The sequence below is a fragment of the Rosa chinensis genome, chromosome 4, assembly GCF_002994745.2.
Source record: "Rosa chinensis cultivar Old Blush chromosome 4, RchiOBHm-V2, whole genome shotgun sequence".
NCBI lineage: Eukaryota > Viridiplantae > Streptophyta > Magnoliopsida > Rosales > Rosaceae > Rosa > Rosa chinensis.
Genome location: NC_037091.1, coordinates 21031597 through 21050398, shown reverse-complemented (window position 1 = coordinate 21050398; position 18802 = coordinate 21031597). Strand labels below are relative to the sequence as shown.

Below are 18802 nucleotides of genomic sequence, written 5' to 3'. Positions count from 1 at the left end.
TCTCGCTCCACGACGATGGCGGCAGAGCCAGGTGGTGACGAGGGGGAGAGAAAGCCGGCTTCGTTGGTGCTTTGAGCCTCTATCGGAACTGGAAACACCACTCGACACCCTCCTACCCACGGCGGCCTCTCCGCCTCCTCTCTTTACCTCCACACAAAATTCCCTTTCCCCTTTCGCCGCCTCCACCACCTCTCCCACTCCTTCCGCTCCTCACATGCGAATCTGATCCTCTCCAACCCCTATGAAGATGTATATGTTCACACTGTACACGATGCACACCACCTGCTCGACATAATGCCCAAGATAGAGTACATACATGACATCTACCGGCCATAATCAGTACTCATAGTAGACCATGTCACCTTGTTGGATTGATCTTGGCGGTGTGACAGCCGGGAACACAGCAAGACAACCTTCACCGACAATCTAGTTCTTGACTGAAATATGACTCAACGCGCCGACACGCCCCACCCAAAGTCATTTCTGCATAAAGGACCAAAACTCAGAAAACTGAAGCATATCAGTCCCACATCGAAAACAAGAGTGAGACAACTCACTATTTCGCATATAAAACGTCCACTTCACTCTCTTCATTGATTACACATTAAGTAGCTATAAACCGCTACTTTGTCAACATATATATATATATTTATATATATTTATATATATATATATATATATATATCGGCTAACTTACGCTTCTTGTCGCAGTTATATTTCTCTTGACAGATAGCGTGGTTTTCACAAACTCATCACATATCGAAAGATTGGACCCTTGTCTTAGTTAGCAGAAGCCGACACCGAGTGGCGGTATTCTAGGCATTAACAGTTTCATAAGCAAATTTTCAAAGCTACATGTGATCATGCATGTCAAAGCTTCAAATCGTTTGGCACAAATTGCTCCACTCATCAATTATATATAATCCAAGTAATACATCAACACATACCAATTAAAGTAGTCACACACTAACAATGTAAGCAGCATACATACCCAAATAAAATTAGTTTCACTACAATGCCTCAAGGGAACTCACCAAATCGATGACTGGTATTTTGAACTAATAACTCATCTGCTCATAAAGCACCGCTTGGGTCGACACCGACTTTCGATTGCCCACAAGAAAAATTGGAAACTAAAAACAAACCAAGATTTCAAGATCACGCTAGCTATAGACTTCAAGGGGGAGTAGAAGGGTGCAATTACCTTGGTAAAAGACAGTATTTGGGGCTAAATAGGAGTGATGGAGGCTGGCTATTGCCTTAATTTATCTCTTGTCATCTTCTTCTCCTCTCAACAAACGAAGGTAGTGGACAACTTTCTCTTACATCAATCCAGAGCAAACATGGATAGGGATTTGGAGCAATTTTTGTTCTTAAGATTTGGTCTTTAAACTGAATCTAGTGAATCTAGATTGGAGAGAATAATTGTTTCGGGTCTTGGGTGTACAAAGAAGGGAAATGGTGCTCCCTTGTATAAGACTTGCGTAGAATGTTTCTGGAACATTTGGGGTTGCTTTGACTTTGCATAGGTGAGAGTGTGCATGTGTCCAATGAAAAGAAAGAAAAGAGTAAAAAAGACCGCAATAATAGCCGGTTCTGTTTTGTTAAGGGAGAAAAGAGAGAGAACTTAGTGAAGAAGTGAGACTTTGTTTTAATTTTGAGATAAAGAAAGAGACAAAAGAATGTGATTGTTTGTTTGTAATATGATTGTATTATGAGTTTATATAATCAAGGATCATTGATAGTTTTCTACTGTGTTCTTCATCATATCATGGTATAAGAGCGAGTTATCTCACATGTGCATGCCTCACGGCTACACAAGCTCCGCGTCACCCATAGTTATCCACGCGCCATACATGCGGAGGAGTGTTGAGAATATATAGATCCCACATGGGAAAAATGGGACATTGCGTATGGATTTATAAGGGTTTGGGTCACTCTATCTATTGCCAATTAGTTTTGGATGTGAAACCCCAAATTACCTTATCATGCTCCACAGTATTATAATAATATGCGAGGGATAGAGTTTTTGTAAAAATTGTGTTAAGTAGGAAAACAATTAAAATGGGCTACATATTAGCAAGGAAAAAAATTTCCTTGCTAATATTCGCTTGACATCGCATATGATACAAGGAGGAACCCAAAGAGATGCAACACGACTCATTATATGTTAAATACCGTTATGCACACATCCTAAATAAGACGTTTGTAGAACAAACCCGAGATATAGAGCCGGCCTAAATTAAAGAGTTTTTATCCATTTACCCCATTTTTAGAGATTTTTTTCCCACTTACCCCATTAAGTTTTTTTAATTCTCCCCTACCCAAAACACTCTAAGGAAGTCTTCCCTAATACTCCATTGAGTTTTTTTTGCTGTTTTTTATTTTTTTGAAGACTATTTTACCCTCACCTCTTTGTTACTTAGAGAGAGAGAGAGTGGAAGAGAGAGAAACCATAGGAGACTTCGTCGGAGTTCGGTCACCGGTCGCGGGATTTCAATCAACTTCACCGGAATCCAGTCATCAGTCGAACGATTGGTAAACTTATTCAACGGCCGCTTGTGCACCAAGACTAAAGGAGGGTTTCGGATAGCCATCATAAGACCGCTTACCTTATATTCCGCTACCAAAAAAAAAGACTTCCTCGTCGGATTTCTGCCAACTTTCGCCGGAAATTCGGTCACTAGCCTCATCCCGCCTGACTTTTCTGAAAACCTCGTCGGAGGTCCCAAAAGAGGTCGTAGGAGATTTCATAGGTTGCCAAAAAGGCTTATTGGCCCCAATAGACGTCGATTACTCCCTAATAGACATCTATTGCCCTTTAATAGACGTCTATTGGCCCCAATAGAGGAGCAATAAATCTCTATTGCCCTCCAATGGACATCTATTGCCCCTCAATAGAACTTTCGGTAGCCTGAATGAGAACTAATTTTCTTAAAATTAGACAGATAAAACTTTGATTAAAGAAAAAAATGAAGAGATTATATCAATTTTAAAACGTCTATTACTCCCAATAAACCTTTAGCAGACCTCTATCAGAACTTTTTTTTTTCATTTTTCTTTCCTTCAAGGCCTTCTGCCTCAATTTTACTAAAAAAAAAAAAACCAAAACAAACGAAAAGAAAGAAATCGATTTGGGCACCCAAAGAAAAGCTTTGGCCACTCCTCTGCCTCACAAAATCAATGATGAGAAATTGAAATCGGAAACTTCAATTGCATTAAAATTAACTAAAAGCGGTTGTAATTTCCCTTGAATTCTCAGCGCCTGTCGTCGTCGTCTATCTCCAGGAAAGCCCACTCCTTCTCGCTCCACGACGATGGCGGCAAAGACAGGTGGTGACGAGGGGGAGAGAAAGTCGGCTTCGTCGGTGCTTTGAGCCTCTATCGGAACTGGAAACACCGTTCGACATGGAGCTCGTGAATGGCTTGTCAGAGGTGTTAGCAAGAGAGTTGCATAAGCTCTTTTCCGAGGGTAATTAATCTGAGGGTAAAACAATTATTTTACTTCAAATTAGGTTAGTGGGAATAAAAATCTCTTAATGGGATAAGTGGACTAATTTTAGTGTATTTTAGTGCTATAGATCAAGGACTCTAAATTAAAACCATTAAATTAGTCTCAAAAGTGAGATCAAATGAGTCATTTTCCTATAGGTGTTATTGTCATTGTATCATGTCCACCTTCTTAAAAGGTCTCCCTTACCAAATGTTGAGTTATTAGTTGTAACGGCATTCCAAACCCTTCTTTTTTTAGTGTCCTCCCATTTCCCGCCCTTCATCTTAGAGCCCCAAATTTGAAGACCAAAAACAATGAACCCCTCAAACCTCCTCCCCAGCCAGAATCTAACGATGGGCTGTCCAGTCCTGGACCGCTGCCTCGGCGGCGGAATCCCCTGCAACTCCCTCACGGAGCTCGTAGCCGAGAGCAGTTGCGGCAAGACCCAATTCTGCCTCCAACTCACTCTCTTCGCTCAGCTCCCTCCTTCCCACGGCGGCCTCTCCGCCTCCTCTCTTTACCTCCACACAGAATTCCCTTTCCCCTTTCGCCGCCTCCGCCACCTCTCCCACTCCTTCCGCTCCTCACACGCGAATCTTATCCTCTCCAACCCCTATGAAGATGTGTACGTTCACGCTGTACACGATGCACACCACCTGCTCGACATAATGCCCAAGATAGAGTGCTTTGTTGCGAGCAGGAAAACCCGGCTGCCTGTGAGGCTAATTGTGATTGATTCCATTGCCGCACTATTTCGCAGCGAATTCGGCAACAACCCTTTGGATCTTAAGCGGAGGTCCTTCCTGTTCTTTGAGATTTCCGGGATGCTGAAGTTGTTGGCGAGAAAGTACGGCTTGGCGGTGGTGGTGACGAACCAGGTGGTTGATTTTATGGGGGAAGTAGAGGGGATAAGTGGGATGAGAGTTGGGAATTTGAGCTCCTTGCATTCATCCGGAAGACGGGTTTGTCCTGCTTTGGGATTAGCTTGGTCACATTGCGTAAATTCGAGGTTGTTCTTGTCTAGAAATGAGGAGATTGTTGGGAGAGAAAATGATGGGTTGGAGGATGATCTGTGCAGGCAAACAAGAAGGCGCCTTGATGTTGTTTTTGCTCCTCATTTGCCGCCATCATCTTGTGAGTTTGTAATCACAAAGCAAGGGGTGTTTGGAGTTGACAGATAACGGTATTATTGTGCATCTAAATCTAGCATATATGAGTTTGATTAGCTAATGGAGCTTGAACACTTTTTATTTTTCGGTTACTGTTAAAGTCAAGTACATTAGGAACGTGAAAATATTGAAGAGAATTCATTCACCTGGGATTTTAAGAGAGTTTTCACATGGCATTTCGCCTCTTCAGGCGTAATTTTCAAGTTCTGCCCAACTGTCACAGCGGATGTGAATTTCAGGATTCTGATGCTCTTCATCGCCACTCTTCCTCTCTCTTGGATTTGATGGCAAGCAAATTGAGTTTTGTAAAATTGAAGTCAATCTTCAAATTACAACCGATTGAAGGAAAATCTCAATCCTTTTTAGGTTTTTGGAGGGATTAGTGTGATGATATTGTTGTTCATTGAGCTTGCAATTGTAGTCTTGGTATTAAGTTTTGTGGTGTTTGGGTTGCTGGCAAGGAACTGGAACTATCACAGCTTGAATCGGAGCATCAACATGTGTTGATGGTGCTGCTAGTCAAGGGATTGAGCTGGAATGAATGGTATGGTCTTGATTTGTTCATGCACTTATGGCCAGTATTCTTTACCTCTCTTGTTCATGCAGCCCCTTTGTTCTATGTTGTTGAAATTTAAATAATTGCACATTGTTTTGCACAAGAACTACGAGTGTACTATTGTCTAGCACAAATCACGTTATTTGAAATCAAGCATAGAAATAAAAAGTGGTGTCATTGAATTTGTATAGTGTGATACTCCTTTGAATATTGCTTGGACATGCTGCATTTGTATTCCTTTTCCCTGCATTCTACAATTAAAGGAATAGTTGAGCTTCAAGAACTTTTTCACTTTCAGAGATGTAAGCTCCCATTCATTTCTCTAATTAATCTTGCTAGCTGGACTTCCATTTCTTTTGTGGTTTATGAAGCTACACATTGTTTGAAACCTCAGTCTGCGTATATCTATATTGTCTACATGGAGTTGCAGTCTGAAACTAGGGACAACCTTTTGTTCTCTAATGTCTAGAACTGGGGACAACCTTTTGTCTATTCCTTTTAGCAAATGATAAGCATTTCTACGTGACCAGAGATTGGCATGGAATTTAAATGTCTTTCTAATTGAGTAATTGGTGTGCATTTCTTTTATCTAGAACTGGTTTGCGGAGGTGTTAAATATATTTTATCATCTAGAAGCTATTTTCATGTGCTTCTCATTGACTAATTGTGATTTAGATGTAAGGAACTCATGTTGTACAAACTTATATGAAAAAATGGGTGTATAGGAATTGTGTGAAACTGTTGGACAGTAACTTAATGCATTTTGGGATTAGAGGTTTTGAGTGGTCTTTGTTTAAGATCGAAAGCATTGAAACAAAACTCTACCTTCATAGACTTCGACTTTTAATTCATGGTTATTTTTTCTTCAAATAATCTCAGGACAGGGCGGGAAGAGAACATAGGCTCAGACTGTCAGACTGTGACACTGCAACTACAAGCAGAAGAGTAAGAATGTGTACTAGCAATTAATGATACTGGTGCTCAGACTAACTAATCTTTATGGAAAAGCAAGAGTCTGAACAAGAGACCTTTTTTTTTCACGCATATGCTTGTGTCTCAGGCTAAACAAAGTTTTGCAACTGTTATGTACTTACCCTGTATAGCTAGCTATTGATGTCAATATGATTTTGCATTTCCTTGGCTTCTCTAGCGTTCTGTTCACTTCTTTCAGCTAGATTGATGTCAGTATATGTAACATGTCAAACAGTAAGTGCATACATATATGTGACATGTCTTATAATTGCTTAAAACGGAATGCACAACTAGTTCACTCTGATATATACCATTGTTCTATCATTGTATCAGTAACTAGTAGATGGAAAAGCGTCCTGTTCATCAGTCCTTTCATGAATTCAGAGGTATTGCCTCCATTATGTATACTGATCGATGACATCAACCACTAATCTGCAGCAATCCTTTTCCAGCATTGAGTTGTCGGTCCAAGTTCAGTCAAGACAGTTCTTCTCAGTGTAGAACCAACCAAAGTTCAAACCCAGATCAAAATCAGAATGCGAACAATTCTCAGCTCCTTTAAGATTTCCCATCGCATAATTTTAGTTAGTTTTGAAATTATATTCATTTTTCTCTTAAATTAATATAGAATAATGCTAGGTGAATTATTTTTTTGGGCACTATTTACAACCCATCTTATATAGTAGTTGATGTAGTACAAAACCCAATCTGTCATAAAATTCTTTAAATGATTGGCATAACCACATTAGTTGCCGCATAAGGTGTGATGCAAATGATAGCTAAAACGGTGATTAATCAAGCATTACTCTAATATATTACTGATTGAGGAGTGTGTGTCTCTGTCTCTCCCTTGCTCTTCTAGGATTAGGGTTCACAAGCACCATGTTAATTGTGATTGTAGGATTTTTGGGTGATGCACCATGTTAATTGTGATTATAGGACTTGGCTACCCCCCACCCCCACCCTTTTTAAGGTTTTGTGGCACAACATCGAGCATCTTGGTAGCATTAAACTTGGAGCTGGTTTTCGCTGGTTTCCTTCATCTTGCACATTCTTTTTGGAGAGTGCTTCTTCTCCTTAGTAACATCTTAAGATTTATTAGCAGAAACAATATTAGTGTTTTGCACCTAGACTTTCGATGTTTGTGGCTGTCCAATGAACGAGGTTAATTCTTCTAAGATTTTCATTGGTGAAGGTGAGTTTAAAGGTAGTTGCCGTGGTGTTTAGACATTTGCTATGGGAATTCCAAAAAGTGGTGATTGATTATGGAACACAGTTAACTATGCAAATGTGGCTTTGACAGGGGCAACTTCCTAACAGTGGCGGTTGCTTCTTGTGCATGACCACCATACTTGGGGGTTTTTTTGGATTAGTCTAGGAGGCTATATTTGGGCTAGGCGGTCTGTAATTACATGGGTCTCTGTTTGGGACGCATGTGATATTTGTATAAAAATCTAGAACTCGGGTTAGGTTGGACCTAGGATTTCTAAATTTAGGCTACTAGTCCATTTTCGTTTCGTAAGGTGACACAAAAAGTCTCAAATCCTAAGTTCATGGAATTTGTTTATTTAAAGATCTAGAATTCCATATTTTTTGTTACTACCTTTTTTGGAGTAGAATGATGTCAGCCCTTTATTGAAATTGAAAGATTACAACGATGCGATGCCAAAAGGCATAAATAAAGAAAATAAACAAAGCGAAAGATAAAGATGCAAAAATTGCATCTGAAATACAAATGCGCTGATTTTACACTACAGATTGCAGCCATGTAATGAATTGAATAGTCAGTGGTTTGACTACCCATGCAACCCCAACGCACAAATTGACCAAAACCAATTTGGCGCCGGAATGAGGTCACTCTTCCACCTAAAGATCGAAGCCAGCCAAGGGTGTCAGAACATGGCCATGTTGGCAGACGATCTTTCACGAACAGATACCATAAACCTGGGTCTCAAATCCAATACCAGTAGCGAGCAGGGGCCCCAAGCCATTCCAAATATTGAACAACATCCCAACGAACAAAGTGGGCCAAAAACCAAGCCCAATAACTAAATTGGGTAGGAAGCCAAACCCAAAATTGAGAGTGGGTCAAAGCCCAATCCCCCGACCCGCCCGGATCCCAAATCCGGACTCTCTTGCCCAGGTCCCAGACCCGATACTTGAGGTGCACCACTTAGTTACATTGCCGGCAAGACAAACCCGGCACCATCGCAGCCTCAGTTGCATATGCACCCCTACCACTATGCCGCAACCAAAGCACACCAGGCAGTTGAGATCCAAGCGAAGGGCCTCGTTCCCATCCAAGCGAAGGGCATTTAATATAGAGCGCTGAAATTTGTAAATTTGTCCGGATCGCATTCAATTTTTTTTAAAAATTAAATAAGAAAAAAAATGTACTTATCATTGAAACTCCAAATGCCATCAAGTCTGAATCGATACTTGTAACGACATTAATGTAGCCTATGTCCATTAGATATGCCAATTATGCATCACCTTCGCACGGGGAAACCATGTATTCAATTCCTTTTTTTTTTTTTTTTGAGTTGCTTCAAGTTGAACAAAAAAGATAGTAGTGAAAAACGGCTATCTATCTAGCCAAATTAAAAACTGTTTAGCCATTTGATTCCTATGATTTTCGTTTCAATTTATTCGACCGACTGCATTTTTTGGATGACAAACGGTTACCAAATTGGCTAGTTTTTGAAGAAAAGATTTATGCATGTAAAATAATGACCATTTCTGATCGTTGAATTACCTAGTTGTCGGAAATACTAAAAATCTTCAAATATTAAATTGAGCTATTATCTCTAGAACAGTAATACATTTGTTTGAACATTTTGGACAAGGAAAAGGGTATGTGTGTTGTGTGTCTGCCGTTCTAGAGAGCACATCCTCGATTATATTTAAAATTTGCGAGCTTTTACAATTTTCTACTACTATGCAATATAATTCAAAGATCAAAACATATCATTCTTTAGATTCGTATGCAAGAATTCCATAACCGTTTGGTCATCCAAAATCTGCACAAAAAAGTAGTTTGTCAACTAAAATTGAAATGAAAATTATAGAAATCAAATGGCTTAACGTTTTTCAATTTTGCCCTTTTTTTGTATGAATCATGTGGAAACAGGAAATTAAAGAATACTTGGATTCGATTGTTGAACGGCGGGAACGGAAGGCAACATAGTCTGAGGGCTAATTGTGGAAATAAAAATGTCGAAATGATACTAGGAGGGGTGTGCAAATTTCACTCCCCATAACTAATTGTTCAAATCCTCAAGATCATATTGCAAATGCAATAATTTGGCGTCAGACATTTGATGGGATCATAAATTTGTTGTTGAGTAAATCCCAAAATAGCAGTTCGAAACCCTCATACAACAGAATCCTTATAAAATATTACCTTACCGTTATGATTCGCAAAATAATATATTTTCTTTCTCGATAGCAATAAGGAAAGTCTTGTGCTTCTGAATCAGTTGATGAGCTTTCAATAAGTCGATATTTATTACTGCTCCGTCCTCTTTAATCTTGAAAGCTTCATCAACTACATAGTCACATCCATAAAATATGCAGATTTCCAGAAACATTTTTGGAGAAAAATCCATCCATTTGACTGACTCTGCCACTCTTTTAAACTCATAGTAATGGCAACATCCGTTTTTGGAATCCCAACCATATATAATCTATAAAAAGAAATGAAATTAAAAACTATTGAAAACTTCTTGACTTTCAATAAAATGTACTTACCATTGAAACCCCAAATGGCATCAAGTCTGAATCGATACTTGTTACAACACTAATGTAGCCTCTGTCCATTAGGTATGCCAATTGTGCATCACCTTCGCATGGAGAAACCATGTATTCAATTCCTTTTTTTTTTTTTTTGAGTTGCTTCAAGTTGAACAAAAAAGATAGTAGTGAAAAACGGCTATCTATCTAGCCAAATTAAAAACTGTTTAGCCATTTGATTCCTATGATTTTCGTTTCAATTTATTCGACCGACTGCATTTTTTGGATGACAAACGGTTACCAAATTGGCTAGTTTTTGAAGAAAAGATTTATGCATGTAAAATAATGACCATTTCTGATCGTTGAATTACCTAGTTGTCGGAAATACTAAAAATCTTCAAATATTAAATTGAGCTATTATCTCTAGAACAGTAATACATTTGTTTGAACATTTTGGACAAGGAAAAGGTTATGTGTGTTGTGTGTCTGCCGTTCTAGAGAGCACATCCTCGATTATATTTAAAATTTACGAGCTTTTACAATTTTCTACTACTATGCAATATAATTCAAAGATCAAAACATATCATTCTTTAGATTCGTATGCAAGAATTCCATAACCGTTTGGTCATCCAAAATCTGCACAAAAAAGTAGTTTGTCAACTAAAATTGAAATGAAAATTATAGAAATCAAATGGCTTAACGTTTTTCAATTTTGCCCTTTTTTTGTATGAATCATGTGGAAACAGGAAATTAAAGAATACTTGGATTCGATTGTTGAACGGCGGGAACGGAAGGCAACATAGTCTGAGGGCTAATTGTGGAAATAAAAATGTCGAAATGATACTAGGAGGGGTGTGCAAATTTCACTCCCCATAACTAATTGTTCAAATCCTCAAGATCATATTGCAAATGCAATAATTTGGCGTCAGACATTTGATGGGATCATAAATTTGTTGTTGAGTAAATCCCAAAATAGCAGTTCGGAACCCTCATACAACAGAATCCTTATAAAATATTACCTTACCGTTATGATTCGCAAAATAATATATTTTCTTTCTCGATAGCAATAAGGAAAGTCTTGTGCTTCTGAATCAGTTGATGAGCTTTCAATAAGTCGATATTTATTACTGCTCCGTCCTCTTTAATCTTGAAAGCTTCATCAACTACATAGTCACATCCATAAAATATGCAGACTTCCAGAAACATTTTTGGAGAAAAATCCATCCATTTTACTGACTCTGCCACTCTTTTAAACTCATAGTAATGGCAACATCCGTTTTTGGAATCCCAACCATATATAATCTATAAAAAGAAATGAAATTAAAAACTATTGAAAACTTCTTGACTTTCAATAAAATGTACTTACCATTGAAACCCCAAATGGCATCAAGGCTAAATCGATAGTTGTTACAACACTAATGTAGCCTCTGTCCATTAGGTATGCCAATTGTGCATCACCTTCGCACGGAGAAACCACGTATTCAATTCCTTTTTTTTTGAGTTGCTTCAAGTTGAACAAAAAAGATAGTAGCGAAGCGCGGCTATCTATCTAGCCAAATTTAAAACTGTTTAGCCATTTGATTCTTATGATTTCCATTTCAATTTATTCGACCGACTGCACTTTTTATGCATTTTTTGGATGACCAAACGGTTACAAAATTGGCTAGTTTTTGTAGAAAAGATTTATGCATAGTGAATTACCTAGTTGTTGAAAATACTAAAAATATGCAAATATTAAATTAATGTGTCATCTCTAGAACGGTAATTCATTTGTTTGAATATTTTGGACAAGGAAAAGGTTATATGTGTGTGTGTGTCTGCCGTTCTAGCGAGCACATCCTCGATTATATTTAAAATTTGCGAACTTTTACATAAGGCTGGGCATTTTAGCCTGTAAGCCAATAAATCCGAACAGGCCCAAACGGTCCGGACCCTTTTTTTTTTTTTTTTTGGTGAAACGGTCTGGGTTCGGGCCTAAGTATTGAAAAAACTGTCCGGGCCCGGGCCTAGACATTTTAAAAGAAAAATGCCCGCTAGGCCCGGATTAATTAATAAAAGACACATGTCTCATTTTGATTGAACCTTAAGATGAAAAAGTAAAAACATTGGTGCACCTAACCACACCATATTACTCTCTCTATTATCTAATATATAATTCTTAACCCTACTCTCTTTCCTCACCACCTCACCACACCGTATGCAAGAATTCCATAACCGTTTGGTCATCCAAAATCTGCACAAAAAAGTAGTTTGTCAACTAAAATTGAAATGAAAATCATAGAAATCAAATGGCTTAACGTTTTTCAATTTTGCCATTTTTTTGTATGAATCATGTGGAAACAGGAAATTAAAGAATGCTTGGCTTCGATTGTTGAATTAGATCATAGAAATATGAGGCTCTTCATATTTCAAGTTTAAGAACGTCCTCTACAGAATACCCTATATATATCTAAACACTGCAGCTGTTATATAACTTGGAGCCCATACTCATACGAGTTATCCTTCCATTGACACTCTATCCACCATCCTAGGAATCTCCTCACAAAATGCACAAAGGTTAAAGTTCGTCAAAAACAGGAACAACATAATAAATGAAGTTAAAGTGTGTCAAAAATAAAATAACAACATAGAGATGAATAATGATATACAACATCTTCTTGGCATTCTTTGCAGTGAAGATTGATCGTGTGATATCCGAAAAACTTACTTAATTTGTTTTTTACTGTCTACTGATGTTTGTTTTCTTTTAGGTAAGTTCTTATTATTTGGATTGGTAATTTGACCTAGTTAACGGGTTTGCGGTGGCATCCCACTATTAATCTTTTTTATGTTTGTGACAGTTTATTTATCTACTCATTGTTCTTTAGTTGCACATGTTTTCCTTTATCCTCTTTGCAGATGCTTAGGATGCAAGGTATGGAATGAGTGCAAAGTGCATAGAGTTTAAATTTCACCACTCTTCCTTTCTTTTTGTTTTTGTTTTGTTATCTTGTATACCTTTCGGGTCTGACATATTCTTATAAGTACTTTGTAAATATGTTTCTTTAGAAAACTAGATCTTGTATAGAAGCTGGAACTTTTGAGTGGAATCAATGTTTAATTTTAAATATGAAGTTCTTAACTTCATTTTCTTTTCTTTCCTTCTACTTTTGTTTTTCTCTTTGGTAGTCATAGTTCTCGATCTCAAACTTTTTGGGTTTGGGGGGGGGGGGGGGTGTTAGATTGAATGTAATAGATGAGGATCACTCTGATTTTCATACTTGTAACAATAGTCTAGTCTTAACTTAGTCTCAGTACGAGGTATGAGGCGGCACTCCAAAGGAATTTGTATTGCAGTGTAGACTAGAACATTTCACATTTTTGAAGCTAAATTTGCATCTGACTTAATGAACGGAACAAAAGATGATCTTGACCCAACTATTACCATGGTAAGGAGAATTGAAGATTAGTTGAACAAAGAAAACAATAAAATAGAAAAAACAACCTAGATTAGTTGAGAGGAGTGAGCCACTTTAGGTAGTTTAGCGTTAAGGCGTCCATAACTGTGATTTACCATTATGAACATGAACACTTTAAATTGGACAAGTTTAGTTCATTCATTGATTCGATTTACTTTTGTACCTTAACAGTTTTCAATTTAGTTGAAAATCTGCATAAAAAATAAATTTACAAACCAATTTATGTTATAGTTATATGAGTTTACATATATATATATATATATATATATATATCATTGATTATGCAATTATTAACCCAGTATTACAGCATATATCAATTAAGTAGAAAAACCACATTGTAACATCCATAAGTCTGCAACAAATTAAACATACTTAGCCATTTGTTTTCATCACAACTTGGATGATAATTAACTTTACACAAACATTCTGAGCTATTTCATGTCGTGCATATAATCTCTCAAGAACCTCTTCGCCTGCTTTTTCTTGCCCTCCTTATTTTTTGTAGACTTAAAATCCTTTTCGGAAAAACATTTCTTAACAGAGGTAAGCTCAGTCTGGATATTGGCTTCCATAACCTCATGAGCAGTAGAGCAAAGTAGGTGTTTAGAGAAAAGCTTTTTAAGCTTGTGATCCCATTTGGAAACTCGTAAAATGGCATTAGCCTAGATCTTGAATACACCCTTAATTTCAGGGGAAAAATTCATAAATAGTACCCGAAGTAAGGGTCACTACGAATTTCAGTACATCAAGTTCCAAAACATAAATTTTGGTACATCAAATATGAAATGTATTTCATATACGTACACGGCGTCAGTAACTCCGTCAGTCCGCATGCCATTACTCACATAATGAAGGGCAGAATTGATTTTTCATTTGTCAATGGGTTTCCTCTCTCTCACACTCTCTGTCTCTCTGACTCTCCCTTTCTCCCAACCTCGCTCACTGAATCCAAGTACCTCCACAGCTCACCAATGGCCTCCGACGACCTCTCCTTCGTGTCCACCACCGCTGCTACAAGAGCCCCAAGGCCTGGCCTGTTCGCGTTGTTCCTCTACCACATGTTTCTCGCTCCTCGATCTCATGTTGACTTTCTCTGTATTATCTCTAAGCTTTCAAGTTTCAATCTCTTCCTTCTATCTTCTTTCTCTCAGGTCTTCCATCTCTTTTCTTCTCTCTGCTTGCTTTGGACCATTGGCATCACCAACTACAATCGGAGGTCCGAGTTCGACTCGGACTCTCGCAACATGTCGGACTCGGCGGCGTTCTTCGAGTTGTTGTGTCAGCGCCAGGAGGATAAAATCTGGGGGTGTTCGTCTTCTTCGAGACCAAATTGGCAATCGCCCTAACACCCAAACACCTCCAAGCTTGGCGTCGAGAAATTCGATAGTGGCAATGGTGGCCGCTTCTCACAACCTCATTTACCCAGCCTAAAACTTCTCTGTCATCGAGTATTTTCATCGCTTTCCCGCGACAACATCACATCCTTCGGGTCTAATTCTTTAGTTTTGACTTCCTTCGAATAGGTATTTCTGGTCTACACCTCTTGGTAAGCTGTGGAGGTATTTGGATTCGATTTACTATGCGTGAAGAATAGCGTAAGAGCCCACTCTTTTAGATTAGTTCTGGGAGGACCAGCGGTTGTCATCAGCTGTGATGGTAGGACGCTGTGTTGAAAGGGTGGTGGTGCTGCTTGCACGCTGCACTGTGCAAGCAAGTGAGCGAGAGAGATTGTGCCCAGAGAAAGAGAGATGGAGAGCTAGTTGCCCAGAGTAAGAGAGATGGAGAGCTGGGTGCCCACAGTAAGAGAAGAGAGAGGGCTGAGTGCTCATAGTAGAAAATTTGAAGAGACCGTTTTACCCCTTAAAATACGACCAGTTGGCACCAAACTAACGGCGTCAATGACGTCGTGTATGCTTATTGGTCAGTTTTGAAACCTCATGTACCAAAGTTTATGTTTTGGAAATTGATGTACTGAAATTCGTAGGGGTCCATAGTTCAGGACCACTTACCAAATTTTTCCCTAATTTCAGTGACCCCATTGTCATTGATAACAGAGCCCATAGTAATCTGTAGAGCACCATTTTCAGCCAGAGGAATACCACATAGCTCAAACTCTTCCAATGAGTACGTCTTGCCATTACTGTCAAACTCTTCAACCTTCAACAAAACACTGAGCTGATTCTCAAACAAGGTAGTAAATTTTATCTTTTGTTTGGCAGAAATACTATCATTATGAGTACACAACCAAGTTCTTACATCATAAACCCTCGTCTGTAGAGACAAATGACTAGATAAAATATAAGATATTCTGGTTTCGAATATATATATATACTCCTTTCAACTCTTTTAGGGTTGGTCAAAAATGTTGTATCCACTATCCAGTGTGTGAGGGATCATACTAAGTCGATCTAACGGTTCTAATTGAGTAAATAAATAATTTTTACAAATTATACTCGGTACAGTACGGTATATCGTAAATGTCTTAAAATCTGATATCGTTAATTACCGTATCGGGCTTTGTACAGTCAGTTCGGTTCAACCAAACTAAGTTTTCAGTTACCGACAAAATCGACTACCAATTCAATTGGTTCGGTTCGGCTCGGCTCGGATACAGTTGGTACGGTAGAAACCGGGATATGCACCAGCCATACTGAACTATTGGGCCTTTATGCAAATTTTTGAGAGGCCTGTTAAATTAGATCAAAATCCACACCCATTTCCCTCAACTACCCTACGTCTTCTTCCATCGGAGTCTTGCAGATCTCCACCTCTTCTGACGTATCACCGAAACCGTGGATCGGATCTGAACTCAGATCCAGTTCCCACCATGTCTTGCTTAGCCCTCTCTCTCCAACCCGCCAATGGATCCGACATCCTGCTCCAAACCCGAGAATGGTTCCCTCCGGCCCGAGCCCTCGTCGCCGTCTCCTCCTTCCGCGAAACCCGCCTGGCCTTCGCCGCCTCAAAGCAACAGCAGCAACTCCACAACCAGAGCAAAGACCACCCCAACAACTCCGACTCCTCCGCCGATTCCATCGCCTCCCTCGGCGACGACCCCCTCGCCGCCTCCAGCGGCCAGCTCATCGTCGGCGTCGAGAGCCGCTTCCGCGTCGTGTACCGCCTGGTGAACTCCATCTACGTCCTCGGGATCACCACCGCCGACCACGACAACTCCATCAACGTCTTCGAGTGCATCCACATCGTCAACCAGGCCGTCAGCGTCGTCGTCACCGCCTGCCGCGGCGTCGACGTCACGCCGGAGAAGCTCGCCCGCAAGTACGCCGAGATCTACATGGCGCTCGACATCGTCCTCCGTGGCGTCAGCAACATCCGCCTGGCGGCGATGCTGTCGTCGATGCACGGCGACGGCATTGCCAAGATGGTCCACTCGGCGCTGGACACCGAGAACAAGGTCCGAGGCGCCGAGAGCTGGAGAGGCACTGAGGTGCTTGCGGTGGAGCACGAGGCCGGAATTATGGCGTTCAACAATACGACGTTCGAGTTGCCGCCGGAGACGATCGCCGCCGGGGACGAGGTGGCGGCTAGTTTGGCGCCGGTGGTACAGACTGAGGACAAGCAAGAGGAGGAGGAAGAGAGTGAAGCAGAGAAAGATCCGTTTGCAGCTAGTGAGAAGATTAATCAACCTGAAGAATTGGTGACTGGATTCAAGAAGAATAAGGATCCTTCGGCGACGGATTTAACACTGGCATTGTCTACTCTTGAGGTGACGACATTGCCCCCTGCAGAGGCCACACAGTCTACTCACATTGCGGTCGAAGGGTTTGAAGGGGAGTATGGTGGAATTGAGTTTGGGAATGAGCAGGCTTCTTTGAATGAGGCTTTTGAAGGGTTTTCGGATGCTTGGGGTGGTGGTTTGGATGCTTCTGAGTTCGTTGGCACAAAGAAGGTTGTGAAGTCGCAAGGGCTTGGTGGGCTTGAATTGTTGCAGACCGGACCGGATCCTCCTAAAGCTGCTGGTGCTGCTGCAGCAGGTACTCCTCTCGAGGAACTTGTAGGAAAAACTGAAATGAAGGGTCCTGAGATGAACATTGTGGAAGAGATCAATGTTGAGTTTAGGGAATCATTACTTGCTAGAGCAGCATTAAAGGGTGTTGTTTATTTGAAAACTTTGCCAACCAAAACTAGTGGTGATAAAGAAACTGAGTTTTCCTTCAGGGTTGAGGGAACCAGTGCAGTTAAAAGGTTTGTTATGCAGAATTCTCGAATTAGTAGTCTAGGCAATGGGATGTTTCATGTGAGAACTGCGGCCTCTGATGAGCCTTTACCCATTTTGAAGTATAGTTTGCAACCTAGGTTAACCCCATTGCCTTTGAGGGTTCGTCTTGTGCAACGTCACACAGGAAGCTTGCTGTCAGTGATGATACAATATGTGTCGAACCCTGAGTTGCCGGCACCTTTGACTGATGTCACATTTATTGTGAAACTGCCCCTTGACCCTACATTGCTGAAGGTCTCACCGAAAGCTGTATTAAATCGGTCTGAGAAAGAACTGAAATGGCATGTCCCTGAGATTCCGTTGAATGGACCGCCAGGTCGGTTGAGGGTGAGGATGCCTGTAGATTCTAATGAAGAAGATGGTGGTGAGGAGATTGAGGTTGTTGCCTATGTGAAATTTTCTTGGCAAGGAAACAGATCATTGTCTGGAGTTTGTCTGCGGCCAGCTTCTGAGGGTAAGACAGACTTTTATGAGGTTAATCACAGGTATGAGAGTGGGGTATATATGTGCAACCCATGATGAAATCACTTTCACATTGTAACTTGTAGAGGAATTGTATCTCATTTTTCTTTCTTTGTTTTGATAGATTTTTGTTGATTGGATGTGATTGTAGCATTCTTTTATATTGAGCTTGTAGCCTAGATTTCGTTCATGTGAAAGCTTTGTGTCTTTTTGTATTTGCTGTTCATTTTCATGAATGGATATATTAATTTCTCTTTACATACTTCTGCTTTGCGCTTTATTATTGTTATTATTATCACATAGACTTGTGGTTGATCGAACAAATATGAATTGAGTTCATTTTCATATATCAATATAACTGTGCTTTGGGCAATAATTATTAAGAAACAAGAAATTATCATGAACCTTGTACTGTAATTGAGATATGTTACTAGGTGAGCATAAGGATTCAGTCTTGTTACTGTGCTATTGGCATTGCTGATGGCATATATGGTACCTAAGTCAGGCATTAGTCAGTTATCAATATATTGGTTTCATGAGACAAGCTTCGTCTTGTATTGTAATTTAAGTGACTTGCAGGAACAGAATCCACAATAATATATGCCCCTCTTTCAAGGTGAAACAAAGGCAACCTAAGGACTCATTGGTTTGTTTTATGCTTAATAAATTTAAGATTTCAACATTCAAAATATTGCAAAGGCTCTTATGCACTTGTATGCATTG

General features: G+C 39.8%; 2 protein-coding genes across 3 annotated transcripts; both read left to right on the top strand.

Annotated features, from left to right (window-relative positions):
• The first annotated feature begins 3730 nt into the window (after positions 1 to 3730).
• LOC112198462 (DNA repair protein XRCC3 homolog) lies at positions 3731 to 6864 on the top strand. 2 transcript variants are annotated; one of them, XM_024339591.2, is made up of 3 exons: positions 3731 to 5206; positions 6098 to 6163; positions 6629 to 6864. In XM_024339591.2, the coding sequence occupies exon 1, from the start codon at positions 3808 to 3810 to the stop codon at positions 4672 to 4674; it is 867 nt and encodes a 288-aa protein (XP_024195359.1). In that variant the 5' UTR covers positions 3731 to 3807; the 3' UTR covers positions 4675 to 5206; positions 6098 to 6163; positions 6629 to 6864. The 2 variants fall into 2 exon arrangements, with proteins under 2 accessions (XP_024195359.1, XP_024195355.1); XM_024339587.2 differs by lacking the exon at positions 6629 to 6864 and having other exon boundaries at positions 6098 to 6361.
• A 9219-nt stretch (positions 6865 to 16083) lies between these two features.
• Positions 16084 to 18339, top strand: LOC112197542. Its single transcript, XM_024338270.2, has one exon. It carries the CDS (start codon positions 16208 to 16210, stop codon positions 18134 to 18136), a length of 1929 nt encoding a protein of 642 aa, XP_024194038.1. The 5' UTR covers positions 16084 to 16207; the 3' UTR covers positions 18137 to 18339.
• The last annotated feature ends 463 nt before the right edge of the window (positions 18340 to 18802 follow it).

Coding starts and splice junctions, on each gene's coding strand:
- LOC112198462 (XM_024339591.2), top strand. CDS start 3,808: ATGAACCCCTCAAACCTCCTCCCCAGCCAGAATCTAACGATGGGCTGT.
- LOC112197542 (XM_024338270.2), top strand. CDS start 16,208: ATGTCTTGCTTAGCCCTCTCTCTCCAACCCGCCAATGGATCCGACATC.